The 21471-nt window shown below is 42.5% G+C and overlaps 1 protein-coding gene across 2 annotated transcripts; it reads left to right on the top strand.

Annotated features, from left to right (window-relative positions):
• The first annotated feature begins 2330 nt into the window (after window positions 1–2330).
• CD180 (CD180 molecule) lies at window positions 2331–20273 on the top strand. 2 transcript variants are annotated; one of them, XM_045495089.1, is made up of 3 exons: window positions 2331–2575; window positions 10440–10606; window positions 14822–20273. In XM_045495089.1, the coding sequence occupies exons 1-3, from the start codon at window positions 2486–2488 to the stop codon at window positions 16548–16550; spliced, it is 1986 nt and encodes a 661-aa protein (XP_045351045.1). In that variant the 5' UTR covers window positions 2331–2485; the 3' UTR covers window positions 16551–20273. The 2 variants fall into 2 exon arrangements, with proteins under 2 accessions (XP_045351045.1, XP_045351053.1); XM_045495097.1 differs by lacking the exon at window positions 2331–2575 and adding an exon at window positions 4260–4588.
• Window positions 20274–21471: the final 1198 nt, after the last annotated feature.

Below are 21471 nucleotides of genomic sequence, written 5' to 3'. Positions count from 1 at the left end.
GAGTATGTGATTCTTCACAACCTGGCACCAAATCAGGGTTTCACTCTTGTCTTTGAACTCTAAAACCTATCTTCCCATCTGTTTGCAATAGTTTAAATTTTAATCTGTTTCATATTTCAGGGTATTATGCCCCGAATATTTGATTTGAATGCTGTGGCAGAAGGTCACTCATATTCATTTATTTTCTTTTAGTCTTATACACTTGCAGTGAGTCTTCTGAATCCATTATGCAAACACATGCAAATCATATGCAAATACTGTGGCCTCGGAAAATGACAAAATCCTATGGCCTTAACTGAGCCATCAAACCTTTTTTTTTTTTTTTTTGAAAAGAAAAGTAATATACCTTTTCAACATCTCTGGGGCAGGAGACAATTTCCTGATAGAGGTATTTACATGACATTGGAACTGGTTAATCAGAGGAGTAACACCTTCTTCGTATTTATGTAAGGATTAAAGGTCAAGAGAGCATTTCCACATGTATGATCCCATTTGATCCTGTTCTAGTTTTCAGATGGGAAGCAGACTCACTTAAGTGACATAACTTGCCCAAGTTCACTCAGTTAACAACCAATGGATCTGAGGCTGAAAACTCCCCTGCTTCAAGACCAGCTCTTGCTTCTCGTCGTGATTCATGCCTTTAAAGCAAGACGGGCTGTCATCAGCCTGGGTTTGCTTGAACCATGTTTTGCCAAAAGCATCTTTGGAACTGCTTCTATTGATAAGGATGGCGTTTTAGGGGAGACTAGGAAAGCCCTAGCACAGTGCTTGGGCATAGTTTCTCCAACCCGCTCGGCTTTTTAGCATCTGCTCTGAAACCTTCAGATGAAGAACTTTCTTTATCTCACCTATTCTTCTCTCCTGCAGGAAGCAAAACTCTTTCTAACACTATGGAGGGTAATGGCACAGTCTCCACAGTGAGACAGTGGATCTGAAGCCTTCATCCACCATTTTCTAGTCGTGTGGCCTTGGAGAGGTCATTGAATTTCTCTCCACACCAGTTTTTACATCTATGAAGTGGGTGAAATAATAGCATCTCTCTGGTAGAAAATGTGATAAGGGTATAAACACATACAAAAGAATCCCAGGGGCGCCTGGGTGGCGCAGTCGGTTGGGCGTCCGACTTCAGCCAGGTCACGATCTCGCGGTCCGTGAGTTCGAGCCCCGCGTCAGGCTCTGGGCTGATGGCTCGGAGCCTGGAGCCTGTTTCCGATTCTGTGTCTCCCTCTCTCTCTGCCCCTCCCCCGTTCATGCTCTGTCTCTCTCTGTCCCAAAAATAAATAAACGTTGAAAAAAAAAATTAAAAAAAAAAAAAAAAAAAAAAAAAAAAGAATCCCACCTGGGGTCTGACGTACAATAAGTGCTCAATAAATGGTAGGTCCTACAATGACTTTATTAGCAGAAGTAATACAGTAGTGGTAGCAGTATCTCAAGTTGTTCTGAACTCTGATGCTAAGAACGGGACTCTTGGAAATGAAGTGGAAGAAAAGCAATGCCAAGCAGGCCCTCTATGCCAGAAGGTTGGGAAACAACGTCTGAAGTAGCTAAATTCAGCCCAGGGAGGAACGTTTGAAATTTGACCTTTTTTAATAACTACCACATCTTGCACCATGATGAGGGCAAGTTCAATCCTGCTTCAAGCTATTTCCAAGAAGAAAGAGAGCCAAGGCTGACATCCGTAACTCTGCTCTCTGAGCCAGAATGCTCTGGGTGCAGCAGTGTCCCCTGCTTCCCTGGGTTGGGTTCAAAGGGAAAAAGAGGAGACTCCACCCCAGCTGATTTAGCCGGCCTGAATCACAGGGTCTAAGGATGGATGTGTCCTCCTTCTGGACCAAGACCAGAGGCAATACGAACCGGGTGCCCGAGGCAGCAGGGGAGGTGCAAAGAGCGGGTACAGCCCCTTTCTGGGGATGGCCCTTTCCCTCCTGCTCCAGTACCCACCTCAGCAGGTGCCACTGCAGAACCCGGTCCTTCCATCTGCCCCCAAGGCATGCCGCTGCACCTGTCCAGGTCACTCACCTAGCACAACTAACAAAGTGGCCTTCCTTGTGAGGACAGCTTCCTGCTTCTATAGTCTGTCTCGCCGAAGAGACCAGAAGCTGTTGGAATTAGCCAAACTCTGGAAGCTGGCCTAATGTCCATAGAAACCATCTCATTGAGAGTCCGGGTGACGGGCCCCAGAGGGGTGCTCAACTGATTCATATTTGCCAGGAAACACACTGGGCCATTCTGAGGCTGGGTTCTCAGCTATTTTTGGCAAGGAGGATTGGTGATATGCAAAAGGAACTTCCTTTTTTTTTTTTTTTTTTTTTTTTTTTTTTGTAGCACAGAACCAGCTGAGCAATCAACAGCATTTCTTGTTCCCAGATCACCCTTCTGAGCACTTCTCTGCCCGCCAAATAACTGAGGCCATTAGAGTTTGATTCCATTTCTCTGCTCCAGGCACAAGATAAGCCCACCAAGCTGGGGTGGCCTCATTCGGGTGATGGCTCCCTGTGCCGGCTGCTTCCTGTTGGCAGTGATGTTTTCTGCCAGCTGTAAAGCCATCACCTCCTCGGATCAGATGTGCACTGAGGTGAGTCCAAACTGTTTGTCTTTATCCAGATTAAACTGCCTGGAAATTTTGAGATTCAGCACGCAGTCCTATCTGAGCCTTGGCTTCCCTATATTCACTGTCTTTAAAAGGGTGACAAGGTATGGAGAAAGGTTCTTCTTCAGAATGAAGAAGGAGCCATAGAGCTCAGCCAGGGGATGATCTCAAAAATTATCCGTTGGAAGAAGTGAGAGTTTTCCTCCTCTACAAACAATTCCCTCGAAACGCTCCTAATTGAGACATACGATGCCAACAGGGTCTCGGTACAAAGAGCAGCCTTCCAAATGTGCTTCCAGAATGGAGGTGCTGTTTGTCCAACATCCCAGCATATGGCCACTACTCCACAAACAGTTTTTTGGTTTCCTGGAGATTAGCGAAGATGGCCTGTGCCAGGTTTTAGAGCCTATAGAGATCACTCCGAATGAGTCTGGCTTTCTCCTCCAATTGGACAGCCCTCCATCTGTTTTACTGACCCACAGGAGTAACATTGGAGAACAGAGCCAAACTGCATCTTCTGTTTTGGCCTTAACAATATTTACCAACTCGTGGGAAGTTCTTGGAGGGGGTCCCTTGCCATCTTCTAAAATGCTGCAACCTTCCTCCCACTGAGAAACTGCTCATAATTCTGGGGGCTAGACGTCTAAGATCAGGCGTCAGCAAGGTTAGTTTCTCGGAGACCTCGTTCATTGGCTCTCCCTGCGTAGACGGCCATCTTCCGTGTCTTCGCATCATCTTCCCTTTGTATGTGTCTAATTTATTCTTCTTATAAGGACACCAGTCATACTATATTAGGGCCCATCCTAATGATCTCAGTTCAACTTAATTACCTCTTTAAAGACTCTTTTTTTCCAAATAAAGTCACCTTCTGAGTACTCGGATTAAGACTTCAGCATATGAATCTGGGAATGACACAAAGCAGCCCGCAACAGAAGGGGTCAAGCAAGAGGTTTTTATCAGCCCCAGAAGGCTGTCTCTTCAACACTCAGGTCAGAAGGTCAATTACACACATATGTGGAGGAGGTGACATGATAAGAGGGTAGGAGTGGGAACACCACCTCCTCAGTGACCAGGTAGGTATGCTACCCACCATCTGCCAACATCCTCAGGTAGGATAATATCACACTTAAATTCCAGTTCCCAGCTTATTGGGAACCAGGCTATTTTAAATACCCCACTCTGAAGCTCACCAGTTCAACTCTTAAATCTCTGCATTGCTGCAAAGCCTGCACAGCCCTTCAGAAGCCTACACGGGAGTCCTGGGAGATTCTGGAAAGCCCATGGAAATGCTGGACCAGTCTAGCTTCCTACTGAAGACATTAGGTTCCAGAGTTGCCCGTTGCTTTTTGCAAGTGGCTCCTGCTTTGGCAGAGTAGAGGGGAGAGAAACAGGGACCGCGCCCTAGTCCTTTTGTTGCCTGTTTCTGAGGCCTCCCTGACACTCAGGTGGCAAAAGTGATGCTGAGGGTCCCAGGATCTCCAGGCCTGTCCCTATGTGGCAGTAAGAGCTTTCCTTTTTGGTTAAGTCAGGTGAGACTGAAACCTCTGCAGGTGAGACTGCAGTCCTCCCTCTGAAAGGACTGATTTTAAATGCCTTGGAACCAAGGCAATTAACATTGGATCTAACTTGCGTTTATATATCCTCTATCGTGTCTGAGTTCTCAGCAGCAGGATTCTCAGGCTGTTTACCAGCCATCACTCTATGTGTGTACTGGGAAGTTCCTGGGGGTTACCAAGATGAATGAGAGTTTGTTCCTGAAGGTAAGGAACTTCTGGGCTGCAGAAAGTGGAATAAAAATGGAAGTGGTGGAAGAGGAAGCTTTGGGTTGAAGGGTCTGGCCCCTTTTCAAGTGTACGTTACTCTAGCCTGCCTGGCCCTCATGCTGGCTTTCCTTTCCCTCTTTTGTTCTCTCCTCCAGTTGAAGCAGAATTAACCACATATTGTCTGTGTGCTCATGTGGCCCCCATTAGCTTATCAGGCCCTATCTTGAAAACAAAGGTGGGTTTGTTTGTTTGGGGTTTTTTTTTTTTTTTTTTTTTTTTGCTTTGAGTTTAGTAAACCTTTTAATGAAGTAAAACATACATACAGAAGGTTCCCCAATCCTAAGTGTACAGTTTAATGAGTCTTTACCAAAGCGAGCACATCCGTGTGCCCAGCTCACAGATCAAGAAATAGCACCTTCTCAGCAACTCAGAAGCCCCCTCATGCATATTCCCAGTCAGTAGCCGCCAGGGGCACCAGGTACTCTTAACTTCTATCATCAAACAAAGATTTTGCCTCTTTGTGAATTTTATATACCAGAGACCGCCTGCTGTATAGTCTTTTGTGTCTGGCTTCTTTCGCAAAGCAGTAAATATGGGACATTTACCAAAGATGCTGCATACAGCAATCATTTGTTTATTTTCATTGCTGAATGGTATTCAGTTGTACTAGTGAACCACTATTTATTCATCCTACTGTTAGTGGCCATTTGCACTGTTGTCCATTTCTTGGCTATTATAAACGCTGCTGCTTTGGACATTCATATCTCTGTCTCTAGCGAACAAATATGCAAATCTTTATTAGGTGTTTGCCAGGGCGGGGATGTATTGGGTCATAGGGTATACATATATTTAATTTCAGTAGGTATCGCCAACCTGTTTTCCAAAGGGTTAGTACCCATTTATACTCATTGGCAATGTATGTGAATTCTGATTACTCCCCATCTTAATATTTGCTATTGTTTGTTTAAGAATGTTAACAATTCTGATGGGTGAATAATGATAATTCATTGGGATTTAATTTTTACTTTCCTGATTACTGAGGATATTTTCAACTTTGTTAGCCATTTTCATATCTACGTGTGCATGTGTATATGAGAGAGACACAGTTCTTAACTTTAATGCAGCTTGATTTATAATTGTTCCTTTATTCTCAGCGCATTTCTGTCCTGTTTAAAAAAATTTGCCGACCTTGAGGCCATGACAGTATTATCCTCTCTTTTCTGGAAGTTGACTTTGTATTTATCTCTATTGTTAGGTTTCACATTTAGAGCTATAGCCGACTGGAATTGTTTTCTGCATACAATGTGAAGTGGGAGTCAAGATGAATTTTTAGTAAAACTTTTTGTTTGAAAAATATTTCTAAGGTAGACAAGCTCTAAAAATATAATGAGCCTCCATAAACACTCCATGTGGAATCTTCCACTGTTATATTCAACTGTTGTTTTCTTCTGTATGTGTGTGTTTCTTGTGTTATATTAATCTATTGTTTTCTCTGTATGCATGTGAACCATAAGTAACAAAATTAGAGCCAGGACCAGGTCTTTGGAGGCTGACAGATGTGCAAAGCATAAGTGAAATACAGTGTTCTGTGATTTGAATTCTGGTAACACTTTAGATACACTCTTGAATAATTACACTGGAGTGTAGACATGCCTCTTCATTGCAGATGGGCTCAATGGTGGCTATCCTGTCCGCTCAAACCTATGGGAGGAAGACAGTCCTTCTTCAGTCCTAGGTAGGGGTGGGAAATGCCTAGTGGAGCTCTTTTTTGGAAGAACTCCAAGTTCACAAATTCACGGACACAGAGGCTTCTGAAGAGCTCTAAACAATGACATGATATTGTGATGAACCAGTAAAACACAAACTCCTCTTATGAGTGCTCAACGTACATGGTCTCATTAATCCTCCGAGTTGGCCCACAAAGAAGGTTATCCCCCATCTATAGTGGCGAAAAAGAAGTCTCAGAGAATACAGTTTAGTGGTTGAAAGCTGGGATCTGAACCCAAGCAGTCTGACTCAAGATACATAGAAAATGAACTGCATATAACTGGGATGCCCTTTGCCTGTAGGAATCAGGTTAACAATGAAATTTTAGGACTGTGCCCTCGGGAATATTTTGTTTTATTTTCAGAGAGTAATTGTTACTCTGGGATTTGATGCAGTCACACTGCTAACTCTGGAGGGAGGCTCAGTGTTCTGCAAGCCAGACTCTGTGCATGGGATCGCTGGCTGCGGTGTATGCCGAATGCAGAGGAGACATTGGAAAGGTGGGAATCAGCACTAGGTGAAACTCAAAAGGTTCAAAATTAGAAAATGATTTCAACACTTTCGAGACGAGAAAATACAATGGGATAGCAGAGAGTTAGAGTTACAGCAGAAGGAAGCAAAATAAGATCCTGATTGAAAAAATGCAAATGAATTACCTGGAAGGAAAAGGGATTGCAAACACAGATTTAACACTTACGAGTCCCGCTCTGTGGAAAAGGGACGGCTCTGATATGAAGCTGGAGACAAAGTGGTTGGTGCAGGTCCCAGTGCACAGGAGGTCCTGAGGAAATGGCCCATGACTTAGGACCGGGGGTAGGCATGGGGTTGTTGTGAATGCCGTGTCTCCTTGCACAGCCCTCCTGGCTGCACGGGTTCACATCAAGAAGAGAGCTGCAAAAGTAGGAGTGGGAGAAGGTGATTTTCGACAATAACCCCACACTGAGGGCTAGAGAATGAAGGCTGCTTTGACAGGAAGTAGTCACGCGGCGCTCAGAGGACCCACGGGGGCTGCAGAAGCAGGGGTGGGTATCTGCCTGGAGGAGCAACTATACATGTGACCCTGGCAGCCAGCCCCGTCCTATATTCCTTCTCTGCATCCTGTCCCTTCTCCATTGCAGGGTCATGCTGCAGTCCTAGAATCCTGTGCTCTACCCATCACGACTCCCTCTCAAAAAGTTTTGTGAGGATCCTGGCAGTGAGAAAGACACAACCTCACTCATGTAGTATTTCTACCAAAACTGTATAACCTGAATCAAATCATGAGGAAAGATCTTCAAGTGAGGGACATTGTGTGTGTGTGTGTGTGTGTGTTATTGATAAATATATCAATGTCATGAGAGACAACAAAAGGCTAAGGAATTGCCTCAAACTAAAGACACACAAAAACTAAATGCAATGTGTGAACGTGGACTAGAAAAAACAAAATTACTATAAAGGATAATATTAAGACAATCGCCAAAATGTGTACACTGTATAATAACATTGTATCAATGTTCAATATTCTCAATTAGGCATTGGCACTGTGGTTATAGAAGAGATGTCCTTGTTCTCAGGAGACTTAGGGGTAATGGGTCATGATGTCTACAATTTACTCTCAACAAAAAAGGAATGAGAACAACAGTGTGTGTGTGTGTGTGTGTGTGTGTGTGTGTATACTTCCTGCCTTAAAAAATTTGAGAGACTATTTAAAAAAAATTTTTTTAAGGGGGTGGGGCCCCTGGGTGGCTCAGTCGGTTGAGCGTCCGGCTTTGGCTCAGGTCATGATCTCACGGTCCGTGAGTTCGAGCCCCGCGTCGGGCTCTGTGCTGACAGCTCAGAGCCTGGAGCCTGCTTCAGATTCTGTGTCTCCCTCTCTCTCTGCCTCTCCCATGCTCATGCTCTCTCTCTGTCTCTCAATAATAAATAAAAAACATTTTTAAAAATTTTAAAAAAATTCGAGAGACTGGAAACAATTTAATGCTGCTTGAGTGATTCCAGAGCAGGGGACGCTTCATGTCACCATCTGTAATAGTAACTGTGAGTGTACAAGAATGTGAATATGAAAGCCAAAGGGGAAGGGTCGCGTGTGTGGAGCTCAGGACATTCTCCAAAATGTGCTTGCTTTTTAAATTCTCTTATAAGCTGCAATTCTTGTCATTTGCCTCGTTCTCCCAGGAATCAAGGGCAGAGAGTTCATTGTACTTTATACCTAAGTAGAGATTAATGCATGATACCGGCTCATGGTGGGTTTCTCAGAACTCTGTGGGAATGTTATCCACTAGTTTTGTTTTTCACCGGGATAAAACTGAGCTATTTCATTTATCTGCCTTTCCATTTGCTAGAAGCTCCCTCAGGCCACTGGCTCCATAGAGCTCCTGCTGGATTCTCAACTTTCCGAATCCCATTAATGCAGTAAAAGAGCTTAGTAAAGCACAGAAGAGGACTAATTTAGGTGTCACGGGCGCTTATATATTCAGGAGAAGGAGGGAATTGCCAGCATGGCGCCTTTTGCTGTAGGACCAGAATAGCTCAAGACAAATTGAGGAAAGGTCCCTTTCTCCAAGTATATGTGACATCAGTTACGCCAGTGCACGCCAGAAAAGGGAAATGTCTTCTCAAAGCTCCTCCAAACCTTAGCAGCTACTGGAGAAGTTACATTCATTTCCTCTTGGGGCCATCCATGTGCACGGGCACAAGGGGGGTCTGGCAACATGTGTTTTTCCCACCAGTCAGCTACATCTTAAGTTTTAAAGGCGAAGTGTGAATTTCAAGGACATTAGGTGGATTTGTGGCAGTGCCTGGAGGACGTTGGGTCTATAAAATGAGGAATGAATTACAAGGAAATAAAAATATGGCATTTTCATCAGTAACACTGATAATATTATCACAGTATAGAAGAAAACGTGATATCCAGTAGGTGAGCATGCATACGCTCGCGGTACCCAGAAAAAGTGCACCACTACGCAGAAGTTGGAGTAGAGCAGAAAGCAATTAAAATGTGACATCTCTAAAGCATCAGGCTTCATAGTAAAGGAGAACGTGCTCAGTCTTCTGTTCCCAGCTAAGCAGGGCTGTCTGCAACTGAGGATGGGGACAGAACATTTTGAAACAGATACAGAAGTAGTTACAAGGAGCCTCCATGTATATATCGACGTTCGACAATCACTGATATTTTGCCTACTGATTTCATGTATCCCCTCCTCCCCTCCTTCATGCCCAGAATATTTTAAAAGAAATCCCAAACATCAAGTCATTTTATGCAGAAATACTTCAAAATGCATTTCGAAAGAATAAGAACATTGCTGTTATCATTCAAAAATTCCTAATTCCTTAATATTCTCTAATATCGTGTCCTCAAAGTTTCTTGATAGTCTATAAAATGTATTTTCCTGATGCTTCATGTGAATCAGAATCAAAACGAGGGCTACTCTGTTGTTGGTTGTATCTCTTAAAGAGCTTCTATTGCTGTCTCTTTTAACAGGAGCAGTCTCCTCTTGCCCCATCCACCTTCCTCTCTACTTCCCCAACACCATTCACATGTCAACAAAACAGTCAGTTATTCTACAGGATGTTCCGCCTTGGGCATTTGGCTGACAGCTACCGTGCAGGCTGTTTTAACTTAAACCTCTCGTTTCATTTGTAGGCTGTAAATTAAGCCTAAAGTCTTGTATTCAAATTTAATTTCTGGGGGGGCAGGAATCTGTCTCCATCAGAAAGTGTGAAATGTCTGATTGTCTTGTTCTGTTGATGCTAACGCAGAGTTGATCTGTTTTCAAAATGACATAAAACATTTCCATGCATCCCAAATCAGAACTGTGTAAGTATAATCAAGATAAGTCTCCCTTCCCTGCTTCTCTATCTGGTTCCTTTTTTCCCCTTCAAGGCAATGAGTGTGGGGCCTTTCCCCATGGCTTCTCTTTGCAAATGTAAGAAATACACATACAGTATGCTATATGTGACATACCATATACTGTATATACTATAAGCTCATTCTGCACCTTGCTTTTTACACCTTACAATATGCCTGGATGTCACTCCATATTAACATGTGGAGACCCTACTCATTCCATTTTCAACTGCAGAAGATTCCATTTTGTGAATGGACCATATTTTGTTCAACTAGTCCTACAGTGATGAATAATCTGGTGACTGCCTACCTTTTGGTATTACAAAAATATACTAAAATAAATAATCTTATGCACAAGTCACTTTGGGTATTTGCAGTTGTGTATTTGGTAAGATTGCTAGAAGTGGGATTGCTGTGCAAAGGATAAAATATGTGTAATTTTGCTAATCAAATTACCAACTCTGATATTAATTTCTGTTGTTTCTCTTGTCAGAAAGAAGCCAACAAAACATATAACTGTGAAAATTTAGGTCTCACAGAAGTTCCTGACACTCTACCAAACACAACAGAATTTTTAGAATTTGGCTTTAATTTCTTGCCTGTAATTGAAAATACAACTTTCACCAGACTCATAGATCTTATGTTTTTGGACTTAACCAGGTATGTATCTGAGTTCCTTGTGTGTGGCTGATGTTTTACTTATGGAATAATACAACTTGCATTCAAATTGTTTCCAGGACCTTCTTTTGGGAGCACAGGGGCATTCTACCTATACTGTGTGTTTACTCTTCCCCATGAAATATTTTTATGCAGGTGAAATGTTATATTAATGAAACCCAATAACTGAACAGAAGGGTGGATTGTTTTCAAACGATGCTACATCAACAGTGTTGTTTAAGAAGTTTTAAGGAATACTAAAGACAAATCTTTCATTCAGTCAGATGCCGTATTATACTACATGTTAGCGTAGTTTATTATTGGGTGATAACATTTTAAGAAAAATTTACAGAAGAAACACATAAGCTACTAACTTTTTCCCCTGTAAGTTGGGAAAATAGTTCCATCATTTAATTTTAGAAGCAGAGTCAGGATTCCAAATACTGAACCAGTGTTTGTGAACCAGAAGGCAGAAGTATTACAAGAAAATAAGAGAAGAAACCAGAAGGGAATTGCAACATGATTGTGTGTGTGTGTGTGTGTGTGTGTGTGTGTGTGTGTGTGTGTGTAAGAGGGGAAAGGGCTTTGCATGTGTATGAGGCATATATCCCTTGCAGCAGCTCTATTTCTTAGGTGGTTCAGTTTCAGCTTCTGCCCAGGGTAGTAGAACATTCACATCCGTAAGACTATATTCATCTTTATAACCACCACTGGGAGGTAGGCATGCTGTATATTACAGTCCAACTCATGTTCGAAGAGGAAATGAAAGCTCAAGGAGATTTTGTGAGTTTGGTTAAGGTCACAGAGTAAGGCAACTGGGTCTCTGCTTTCCTGACTCTCAGTCCAGAGTCCCCCAAATGACCCCAGGCCACCTCCACGGCCAAGATTCCACTTATTGCCTAGCAACACTTCACTGAGACAAAGTCTTGCCCTTGCAGATAGGGACAGAGATTACTCTGCTACCTACCTAGTATGCCCCCCAGGACATTTACTTGCCCTCTGCTTTACCACTTCACATTTTTAGATGAAATGGATTTGACCACATTTTGAAGGAGTGCATGGGGCCATGACAGCTTCTCTAGATAGAAGACTGTAAGTTTCCTCTTGTTATTTTCGAAAGATGATAAAAAATATGACCTCATACTTCCTAAAGTCCCTCTCCTTAGTCCCCTAGCCCCTGCCTTTTATCTGGCCACCAATCAGATACAGTTTTTATTCTTTTAAAGAGCCACCATTTCTTTAGCTCTACCAACATGTTTTCTGGGGTTTTTTGCTCATTCTTCCATCTTGCTTTTCAGACTTCCTCTCTGGAATAATTTTTCTTTTTTCCTGAAGTACATCCCCCAAAATGTCTTTGGTGAAAGTCTCTTAGGATTAAACTCCCTCGGTTTTTGTTTTTCCAAAAATGTCTTTATTTTACTCTCTTTCTTGAAAGACAGTCTTTTCTGGCATGATTGCAAGTGACGGTTTTTTGTTCTTGTTAGCCCTTTGATGCTACCATTCGCTTTGTGCCTTCTTGCTGTTAGATAGTCACCTGTCTGTCTAATCATTGTGCACACGTAGGTGATCTTTTCTCTCTGGGTGTTTTCAATGGTTTCTCTTTGTCTTTGGCATTCTGTAATATCACAGGGCTGCACTGTGTAGATGCTTGGGCTCCCTGAATCTGTGATTAGTGCCTTTCATCAATTCTAAAATAGTCTAGCCATTATTTGTTTGAAACTTGGCTTGCTCCTGGTCACTCTTTTATTTCTTCTGGATCTCTGGTTAGATTTACATTGCATCTTCTCATCCATCCTTTGTAACATCAATATATCTTTCTTGTTTTCCACCTCTCTGGTGTTTTGGACTATATTCTAGGTAATTTTCTCGTATCCCCTTTTAGTCCATTAATACCCTCTTCAGCTAATCTCTTGTATAAACTATCCATTGGCTTTTCAATTTCATTAACTTCCTATTTCAATAAATTTCAATGACTTTTCATTTCAGGTATATCAGATCAGCTTTAATAAGTTTTTCCTTCTTCCTATTATTGGCTCACACTGTTTCCTTTAAACATATCAAATGCACGTTTGATCTAAATATATGATATATTCTGATAATATATATCAGGAATATCACATATTCTTTCCAAATCATATATGTATTATGAGATATATCTGATAATTCTGGTATCTGTTGTTTCTTTCACTTAATTATGCAGAATATACTTATAATTTTTTTAAGTTTATTTATTTTCAGAGAGCACATGTGCACACAGGCAAGCAGGGAAGGGTCAGAGAGAGACAGAGAGAGAATCCCAAGCAGGCTCGTGCTGCCAGAGTGCAGCCCGCCCCAGGGCTCTATGCCATGAACCGTGAGATCATGACCTGAGCTAAAATCAAGAGCTGGACATCTGACCGACTAAACCACTCAGGTGTTCCCGTAGAACATTTTTTTTTTAACTGATTTTGGCTAATGAATTGCCCTTATGTATTCAGTGAAGTTTTATTTTGAGCTCATTTATCTTTTGGAACTTGATGTAAATCTTTGTTTAAAATACTTTCCTGGGATTAGACCATGGCATTATGGCTAGACAATAAGCCTAAATATTTCTGGAGATGCATAGTGAAATATGTTCGGGATGTCTAGGATTTGATTTAAACCACTGCAGGAGGGAGAGGAGGGAATAGAAGAAGCAAGGAAGTATATATGGCAAAATCTTGAGAACTGCTGCACCCGTGTGGTATATGAAAGTTCATTGTACTACTATCTTTACTTTAGGTTTGCAAGTATTTTTTATTAAAAATTAATTAAATAGGTATATCACTCAAAAAGAAATTTCTATTCACTTCTGCTGCTCTCTGAAGTCACTACCATTCTGGAGCCATTTTAGACTCAATTTTCTACCTGCGCTCCTTTTGGGAGGTCCACAGAGGTAGTGTCAGTTCAGACCCCAGCCCTCATGAGTGGAAACTTATGGTTCGAGAATCCCAAGGGGAGACTTTTCTCGTTGTTATCCTTGTTGCTCCATCTAAAGCCATGGGCCAAGATAAACACATATCCTCAAGGTCACCCTCTATGAGCTTTCTTTTTTAAGGTGATCCGCTGAAAGGATCCCTTGTGAAGATCTTGGTGGTCTGTAGGTTTTTGATAGGACCTCCTACTCTGCTTGGACCCCAAGCTTTGTCTCCTGCCATGGTACATGTGGCTCATTTTAACTCAGGCTTTAGGCCATCAAAGACTGGCAGATATTGGCAATATGACAAGTGACCAGGGCTCACTTGGTCCTAGGGATTCCAGCTTCTTTTTCACAGCTCCTTTAGTGTGTTTCTTTTTTTTTTTTTTTTTTTAATTTTTTTTTTTTTTTCAACGTTTATTTATTTTTGGGACAGAGAGAGACAGAGCATGAACGGGGGAGGGGCAGAGTGAGAGGGAGACACAGAATCGGAAACAGACTCCAGGCTCTGAGCCATCAGCCCAGAGCCCGACGCGGGGCTCGAACTCACGGACCGCGAGATCGTGACCTGGCTGAAGTCGGACACTTAACCGACTGCGCCACCCAGGCGCCCCTCCTTTAGTGTGTTTCTAAGGAACTCCCTTAGCAACTTCCAGGGTAGCTGTGAGTGTGTGTGTGTGTGTGTGTGTGTGCGCGCGCACGCATGCACACGTATGTGCTAGCACATGCGTAATCCAGTATTTTCAGGTGCATTACCAGGATGACACCTGTACTGCTCCATATTTCTATGGAGCATTTTCATATGTATCATTTGGTTAACAGCCATTGCCTAAAGCACTCATCACTTCTTTACTTTATAGATGGAACAAAAGTTTGAAAAAATTTGTGACTTGTCCAGGGTGACACAGATACATATATTACATATCATTTATTCTATAGTATACATTATATACTACATATTGTATATTACTTACAACAGTAAATAATACCTCCATTTTCCCTAAAGTCAAATGACTAACTGTTCCCTAGATTCTATAAACAAAGCTCTGAGAGTTCAATCCAAAGGGATAAGATTTCTGGAAAATATTCTAAATCAGAGTGCTCGGAACTGAGGCTAGTCATTAATTCGACAGGTAATCTGTTGGTACTGCAGAAAATTTTTAATGTTTTTCCTCAAATAACGATATATACTGTTTTTACTCTACACAAAAGATGGCTTTGTTAATACTAGTCACTGTGACAGAGTTTTTCTTTTTTCTAATTATTTTTAAATAATTTTTAAGGTGCCAAATTAACTGGGTACATGAAGACACTTTTCAATACCAGCATCAGTTGAACACAATTGTATTGACTGGAAATCCCCTGATATTCATGGCAGAAACAGCATTTAATGGGCCCAAATCGCTGAAGCATCTTTCCTTAATCCAAACAGGAATATCCAATCTCGAGTTTATCCCAGTGTATAATCTGGAACAGTTGGAAAGTTTGCATCTTGGAAGCAACCATATTTCCTCCATTAAGTTCCCAGAGAACTTCCCAACACAGAATTTGAAAGTCCTGGATTTTCAGAATAACGCTATATACTATATCTCGAGTGAAGACATGAATGCTCTGGAGAAGGCCACCAACCTAAGCCTTAATTTCAATGGCAATGACATTAAAGCCATTGAGCCTGGAGCTTTCCACTCAAAAAGCTTCCAAAGTTTGAAATTTGGAGGGATTCTTAACTTGTCTGTTATATTAAAAGGTCTACAGAACTCCACTACTCAGTCTCTCTGGCTGGGGACATTCGAAGACTCTGATGACCAAGACCTTACTCCAGCCATGCTTGAGGGACTTTGTGAAATGTCTGTGGAAAGCATCAATCTACAGAAGCACCATTTCTCTAATATCTCATCTACCACATTTCGCTGCTTCACTCAACTTAAGGAATTGGATCTGACGGCAACTCACCTGAAAGCATTGCCCTCCGGGATTGAGGGTATGAATGCTCTCAAGAAATTAGTTCTCAATGTAAATAATTTTGACCAATTGTGTCAGATCAATGCTGCCAGTTTTCCATCCCTCACAGACCTCTCTATCAAAGGCAACATGAAAACACTTGACTTCGGTGCTGGGTGTTTGGAAAAACTAGAAAATCTTCAGAAACTTGATTTAAGCCACAATGATATAGAAGCTTCCGACTGCTGCAGTCTGCAACTCAAAAACCTGCCCCACTTACAATACCTAAACCTGAGCTACAATGAGCCTCTTGGTCTTCAGAGTCAGGCATTCAAAGAATGTCCTCAGTTAGAACATCTAGATTTGGCATTTACCCACTTGCGCATTAAGGCTCCACAAAGTCCTTTTCAAAACCTCCGTCTCCTACAGGTTCTGAATCTTTCTCACTGTCTCCTGGATACCAGCAATCAGCACCTTCTAGCAGGCCTGGTGGATCTCCGCCATCTAAATTTACAGGGGAATCACTTTCAAGATAGGCGCATCTCAAAGACCAACCTACTTCAGCCCTTGAACAGCTTGAAGATTCTTAGTTTATCCTCCTGTGACCTCCTTTCCATAGACAAGCAAGCATTCCAGAGCCTTGGAAAAATGAGTCACGTAGACTTAAGCTACAACAGCCTGACGGGCGATAGCATCGATGCTCTTAGCCATCTTCAGGGGATCTACCTCAATCTGGCCGTCAACAGCATCCACGCCATCCCACCTCTTCTCCTCCACACCCTGTCCCAGCAGAACACCATTAACTTAAGCCACAATCCCCTGGACTGTACTTGTTCGAACATACATTTTATAACATGGTACAAAGAAAACCTGCGGAAAATTGAGGGTGTGGAGGAAACCATGTGTGCAAACCCTCCATCTTTAAGGGGAGTTAAGCTGTATGATGTCAAACTGTCCTGTGGGATTACGGCTGTGGGCATTTTCTTTCTTATAGTATTTTTACTCTTCATTGCCATTCTGCTTGTTTTTTCAGTTAAATTCCTCCTCAGGTGGAAATACGAGCACATTTAGTGCTGAAGCTTTCTGGAGATGGCAAATGAATGTGTTTAGGGAAACTGCCCCAAGTAAAGGAACTGTTGTCTGTTGTTGGCTGTCAGAATTTTCAGATTGGTTCCTGCAGCTGGACAGGACTTGCTGTGCTTTTCTGAGTCCCAGAGCTAATGAACCTTCCTGGAATGTAAACTGACTAGGACCAGGGGACCAAACAACAGCTGTGAGAGACACAGAGCCATTTGCTCACATGAAAGGTGGTTGGAGGACCCATGGCAGGGAAAGGCCAGGAGAGGAATGTTCGAGGAGGTGATCTTCCTTCCACTCGTGGACACTTCCCGAAGCAGCGCCTACCCTGACCCTAAAAGGAGACCAACAACCACAACTTGGCGGCACTGGTGACCCCAGTCCAAACTCTGTCTCCTGTGGCTTGGGCATCGTGCTTGGCTCTGAGTCCTCAGTAAGACAGTCATTTGAGAAACTTGTTGAGGATAAAGTCTCAATGCTTTTTTTTTTTTTTTAATGAAAAAGGGAATACACAAGGAAATTTAAAAGAAGAGGCTGAGAAATGAATCGTGACATCAAATCAACTTCATTTATCTCCTTAATTCTAAGTCTCTAAGGTCTCTACAATTCCATTAGGGTGTAAATAGGTACAAAAAAACCAAAACAAAACAAAATAAAACAAACAAAAAAGAAAACCAAACAGCAAAAACCACCCCACCAGTCCCCCAACCCCCAATCTAGGATTTTTGCTACATTGGCCACTCTCACTTCAGAACCACGGAAGTTTCCTACCGATCTTGTGTGCTTGGTCTTACATTACAAATCCTACCTTACACATGGCTGTGGCCCAAATGCTCTTCTCATTTGAATGTCTGGTCCTTAGAAGCTTTTTTCCCACAGGAACTATGAGATAAATGGTGGTTTGGTTCCCAGGGCATCTCTCAAAAGTCTATTCACCTGGGATAGCAATCGAGCTAGTGCATTTGCAATGAAAACCAGTGGAAGAAAGCATCACTGTGCTCTAGCTGTCCACAACACAATACTCTGGCTCAGTGAGTTTCTGTTGAGTCTGGGGGTGTCAGCAATGATTGTACAGTGGAAAAGATTAGACAGGACCAGTGAATGTAGAGAGAGAGAGAAAGGACAGAGAAGTGGAAAGTGTTAGGATTTAGGCCTTGCAAGACCCAAAGGGTCCACTCCTATAAGGCTTGATTTTCTGTGGACTGGAATGGTGGACAAGAGCTGAAATCTCTTGCATTCAGGGTGTTGCATTCATAGGACCTTAAGTTCTATAACAAATTTTAGGCTAGAGGCGGTAACTCGAGTTATGGAAATCTGATTGGAATATCAAAATAAAATTAATTTTCATATCCAATCAGAATTTATTAGCCCTTATGTTGGGGGTCTAACAGTGGGACATATTAACAGAGTGGAAACTTGGGAACCAACCTCTCTTTACCGCTATATCCCCCAAGAATGGCAAAAAAGACAGGATATAGTGAAGAAATGCCATAAACCTCTCCTGCAGTTGCTCTGCTTGTCTTGTAGTCTTGGGGGATTTTTTGGGGGTAGTACTAGGTGGGAGGCCAAGTTTTCCCAGAAAATCTTGGTTAACAACACACAGTAAAGGGACAGAGGTGCTTGCCTTGGGCACAGAATCTAAGGGGGAACCAAAAAACCTCAGTAATCAAGACAAAAATATTTTAACGCAATATTTTAAAAACTTTTGATTAATGAAAAAAATCTGTGATAAATAAAACAACAAAATTTTAAAAAACGGCATCCAAAATAGTCCCATGCTGAACCATGTTAGGGCCTGAGGCAAAAGGAAAAATCAGTAATACTGATCCTGCCTCTGTTTAAAATTTTGGTATTTTGTTCATGGTTGATATTTTGCATTAGTCTTTTTTAATTTAATATTGCATTAAAATACTATCTTCATTACTGATTTCTTTGGTGCACCCTTAAATTTAGCACCCAAGGTGGGTGTCTCACTGGTCTCACCTTATTCCCACTGTGACAAATACTAAGAAGTAGGTACCCCAGTTAACTCCCAGGCCACAGTTTACCCAGGGCCTATTAGCAGGCATATTATCTCAAAGTTATTCTGAAGGGCCTTTCCCTTCCCCCTTACTTTCTGGAAGCAGGTCAAAGTGTCCGAGAGCTTACACCTTCTTCACCTTCTGCCACATTCTCAGGTAACTTCCAACTCAAAGGCATCCTTCCTTCAAAGTGGAGAGACGTAGCAGAGATGAAAGGGTACTATATCCTCTTGAGCTCTAGGTGGCCTGGAGACCTGGTGAGTGGGCACAGGCAGAGCACCACCCTGCTAATGCAATGAAACAGCACACAATTAGCTGCTTTAATTACCTTGAGTATCAGTGTTTGGGAAAACAGGTGCCTGAAAAGGAAGTTTTCCTCAGCTTTCCTGAGGGAGCCCTGGAGAGGCAGTCACTTAAAGATGTGTGTGGAAGAAGTAAGTGCTAGAAATATGAGGAATGGGGACACACCCATCATCCCCCTTTCTTCCTTCCCTGGCCCTAAGGAGGGTGGAACAACATTCCGAGAAGGCCAGTTTGAGCCACTGCTGTATTGGTATTGGCCTTGAGTCTGGCAATGACCGAGACTTTTTTCATTGAGTTTTGGGCTCAGAAGGGACCTAAGGCAGAAGTGGGCATGGCTGCCTTGGCCAGCCTCTGTCAGTGTGTGGAACAGGCAGCTTCCTAACTGGTGCTACACCAAAGACCCCTCTTTCTAGGGACGTGAAGGCAGTGTTAGTTTATAAGTTCAGGCAGCCAACCCTCCCGAGTCAAGAGAGAGAGCATCCCTGCTAACTACACCACCCCATGCTGCCCACTCTTGTGCAAGAGCCATTCACCTTTGAGGATTCAGGCAGGAAGGTAGCAGGACACATAGTTCATTTGTTTTGTTGATTTCATTAATTTGCTTGTACCAAATTAAATGATCAGCTCTGGAAACTCTGGGAACTATTCCTGGTAGTGACCACAAAGATGCAAAAACCATGCTGTTTCTTCCTTCTCTCCCTTTTCTATTTCTCTTTCCTTTTTCTTTCTTTGCTGTTTCTTCCCTTCTCTCCTTTTCTCCTTCTCTCTCTGTGCTTCCCTCCTTCTCTACTGGTTTCATGCTTTCCTTCTTTCTTTCATCCATATCAGACAGGATGGAACTCGAACACTCTATGAATCCAGTCTAAGACAGAACCAGAATGCACTGAGTTCCCTTGCATTCTAGCAAATTTAAGCTCTTTCTTGACTGCAGGATTTAAGCCGTAGAGATGATATACTAATCGCCGTCTTACCACTCTATAGCCACATGGTTCTCCGTAATGGTTAATGTGTTAAAACAGAAACAAAAGTATTCTGTGGAATATTGTGATGCAGATTGCATCACAAGACAGATGGGAGGGTCCTAAGCCCTAGCAAAATGTAACTGCCCATCTTGCTTTCATTTATCAGGGGTGTGCCCCTTCCCTGTAATGCAACTTGCTATTCTGTAACTGCACACTGATCTAAGGCTTTGTGACAGCTCCTCTGTTTTAAGCAACAGTAAATTCACCCTACAAAGTCAGAAAGGCAGCTTTTTGATAGCTGCTGTCAATTTTATTGCTTTATCCTGGTTACTAGGATAGAATCTGTAGACATGGTGTGTTTATTGGTTTTATGTATCGTATGTTGTTACTGCTCTGACAAGCTATTCCTATAAAAATGTGTTATTATTGCATGTTGTAGCTCAGTGAGCTGACCCTGCATTTCAAAGTGTACTGAAGCAAATAGCATTGAAGTCCATAAAAGTTGACTGGCCTCCATCACAGAGGACTCTCTGCGTGAGCTGCAATTCCCACAATCTGATAGCAAATTATACCTTTCCCCAGAGCCAGCAGCCATCACTGCTAACTGAACATAGCACAGACACAAACACAGGCATGATCAGTAAAATTTCAAGACAGGAAGCTGTCATACCATTCCTACTTGTCCAATTCCTCAAGAAGTGTCATTTGTAATTTTGAAGTTTACAAAAGTATGAAATAAATGGCTTTTCAATGTTTTTGTGTATTATTATAAGATGCAAGAGGGGTGGTTGACCTTGTTTCTATCTGCCTTGAATGCTAAAGAAAAAATTAACTCGAGTTATGGCAAGAAAGAAGGGATTGGTTCTAAGCAAGTCACAAGTGGGGAACCTGGGTATTTCACTAGAATCAGTCGCCTGGAATATTAAGAGTTAGAATGTCTGATAGGGGGTGGGGGAGTAAGCTTGAAGGCTACAGAAGAATGGGACAGGCAGGTGTGTCTCCTAGATACTGGTTTATCACCAGAAACATCTGGGCATTCATTACCAAACAGATTCCTCTACCCGCCCCCATGCCCCATCCCCAGATATTGGAATTTGGTTAGACTGGGGTTGGCACTGGATTCTACGCCAAATGATTTCATGCAAAATATACTTCCTTAAACTTAGTGTTATCAACCAATGGCAGAGTCATATATAAGGCTCCATGCAACAAATGAGTTGAAGAACTGCTCCGTTTTCTCTAAGAGGAAATTTTTTTTTTTCAACGTTTATTTATTTTTGGGACAGAGAGAGACAGAGCATGAATGGGGGAGGGGCAGAGAGAGAGGGAGACACAGAATCGGAAACAGGCTCCAGGCTCTGAGCCATCAGCCCAGAGCCTGACGCGGGGCTCGAACTCCCGGACCGCGAGATCGTGACCTGGCTGAAGTCGGACGCTTAACCGACTGCGCCACCCAGGCGCCCCAATAAGAGGAAATTTTGTAACAAAATGGGAATAAGGGGCTAAGAAGCCTTCAAATCCAAGGGTGAGACATCCTGGGCAGAAAGCCTGTTAGTCTCTTGCCACAACTTCCAGGCCACAAGATTCTGCTGCTAACCTCCCCTGCTCTCCCACCTATGCCCTGTCCCC

Source organism: Leopardus geoffroyi, chromosome A1, assembly GCF_018350155.1.
Source record: "Leopardus geoffroyi isolate Oge1 chromosome A1, O.geoffroyi_Oge1_pat1.0, whole genome shotgun sequence".
NCBI lineage: Eukaryota > Metazoa > Chordata > Mammalia > Carnivora > Felidae > Leopardus > Leopardus geoffroyi.
The sequence above is the reverse complement of the archived record's forward strand: the minus strand, read 5'-3'. Positions and strand labels throughout refer to the sequence as shown.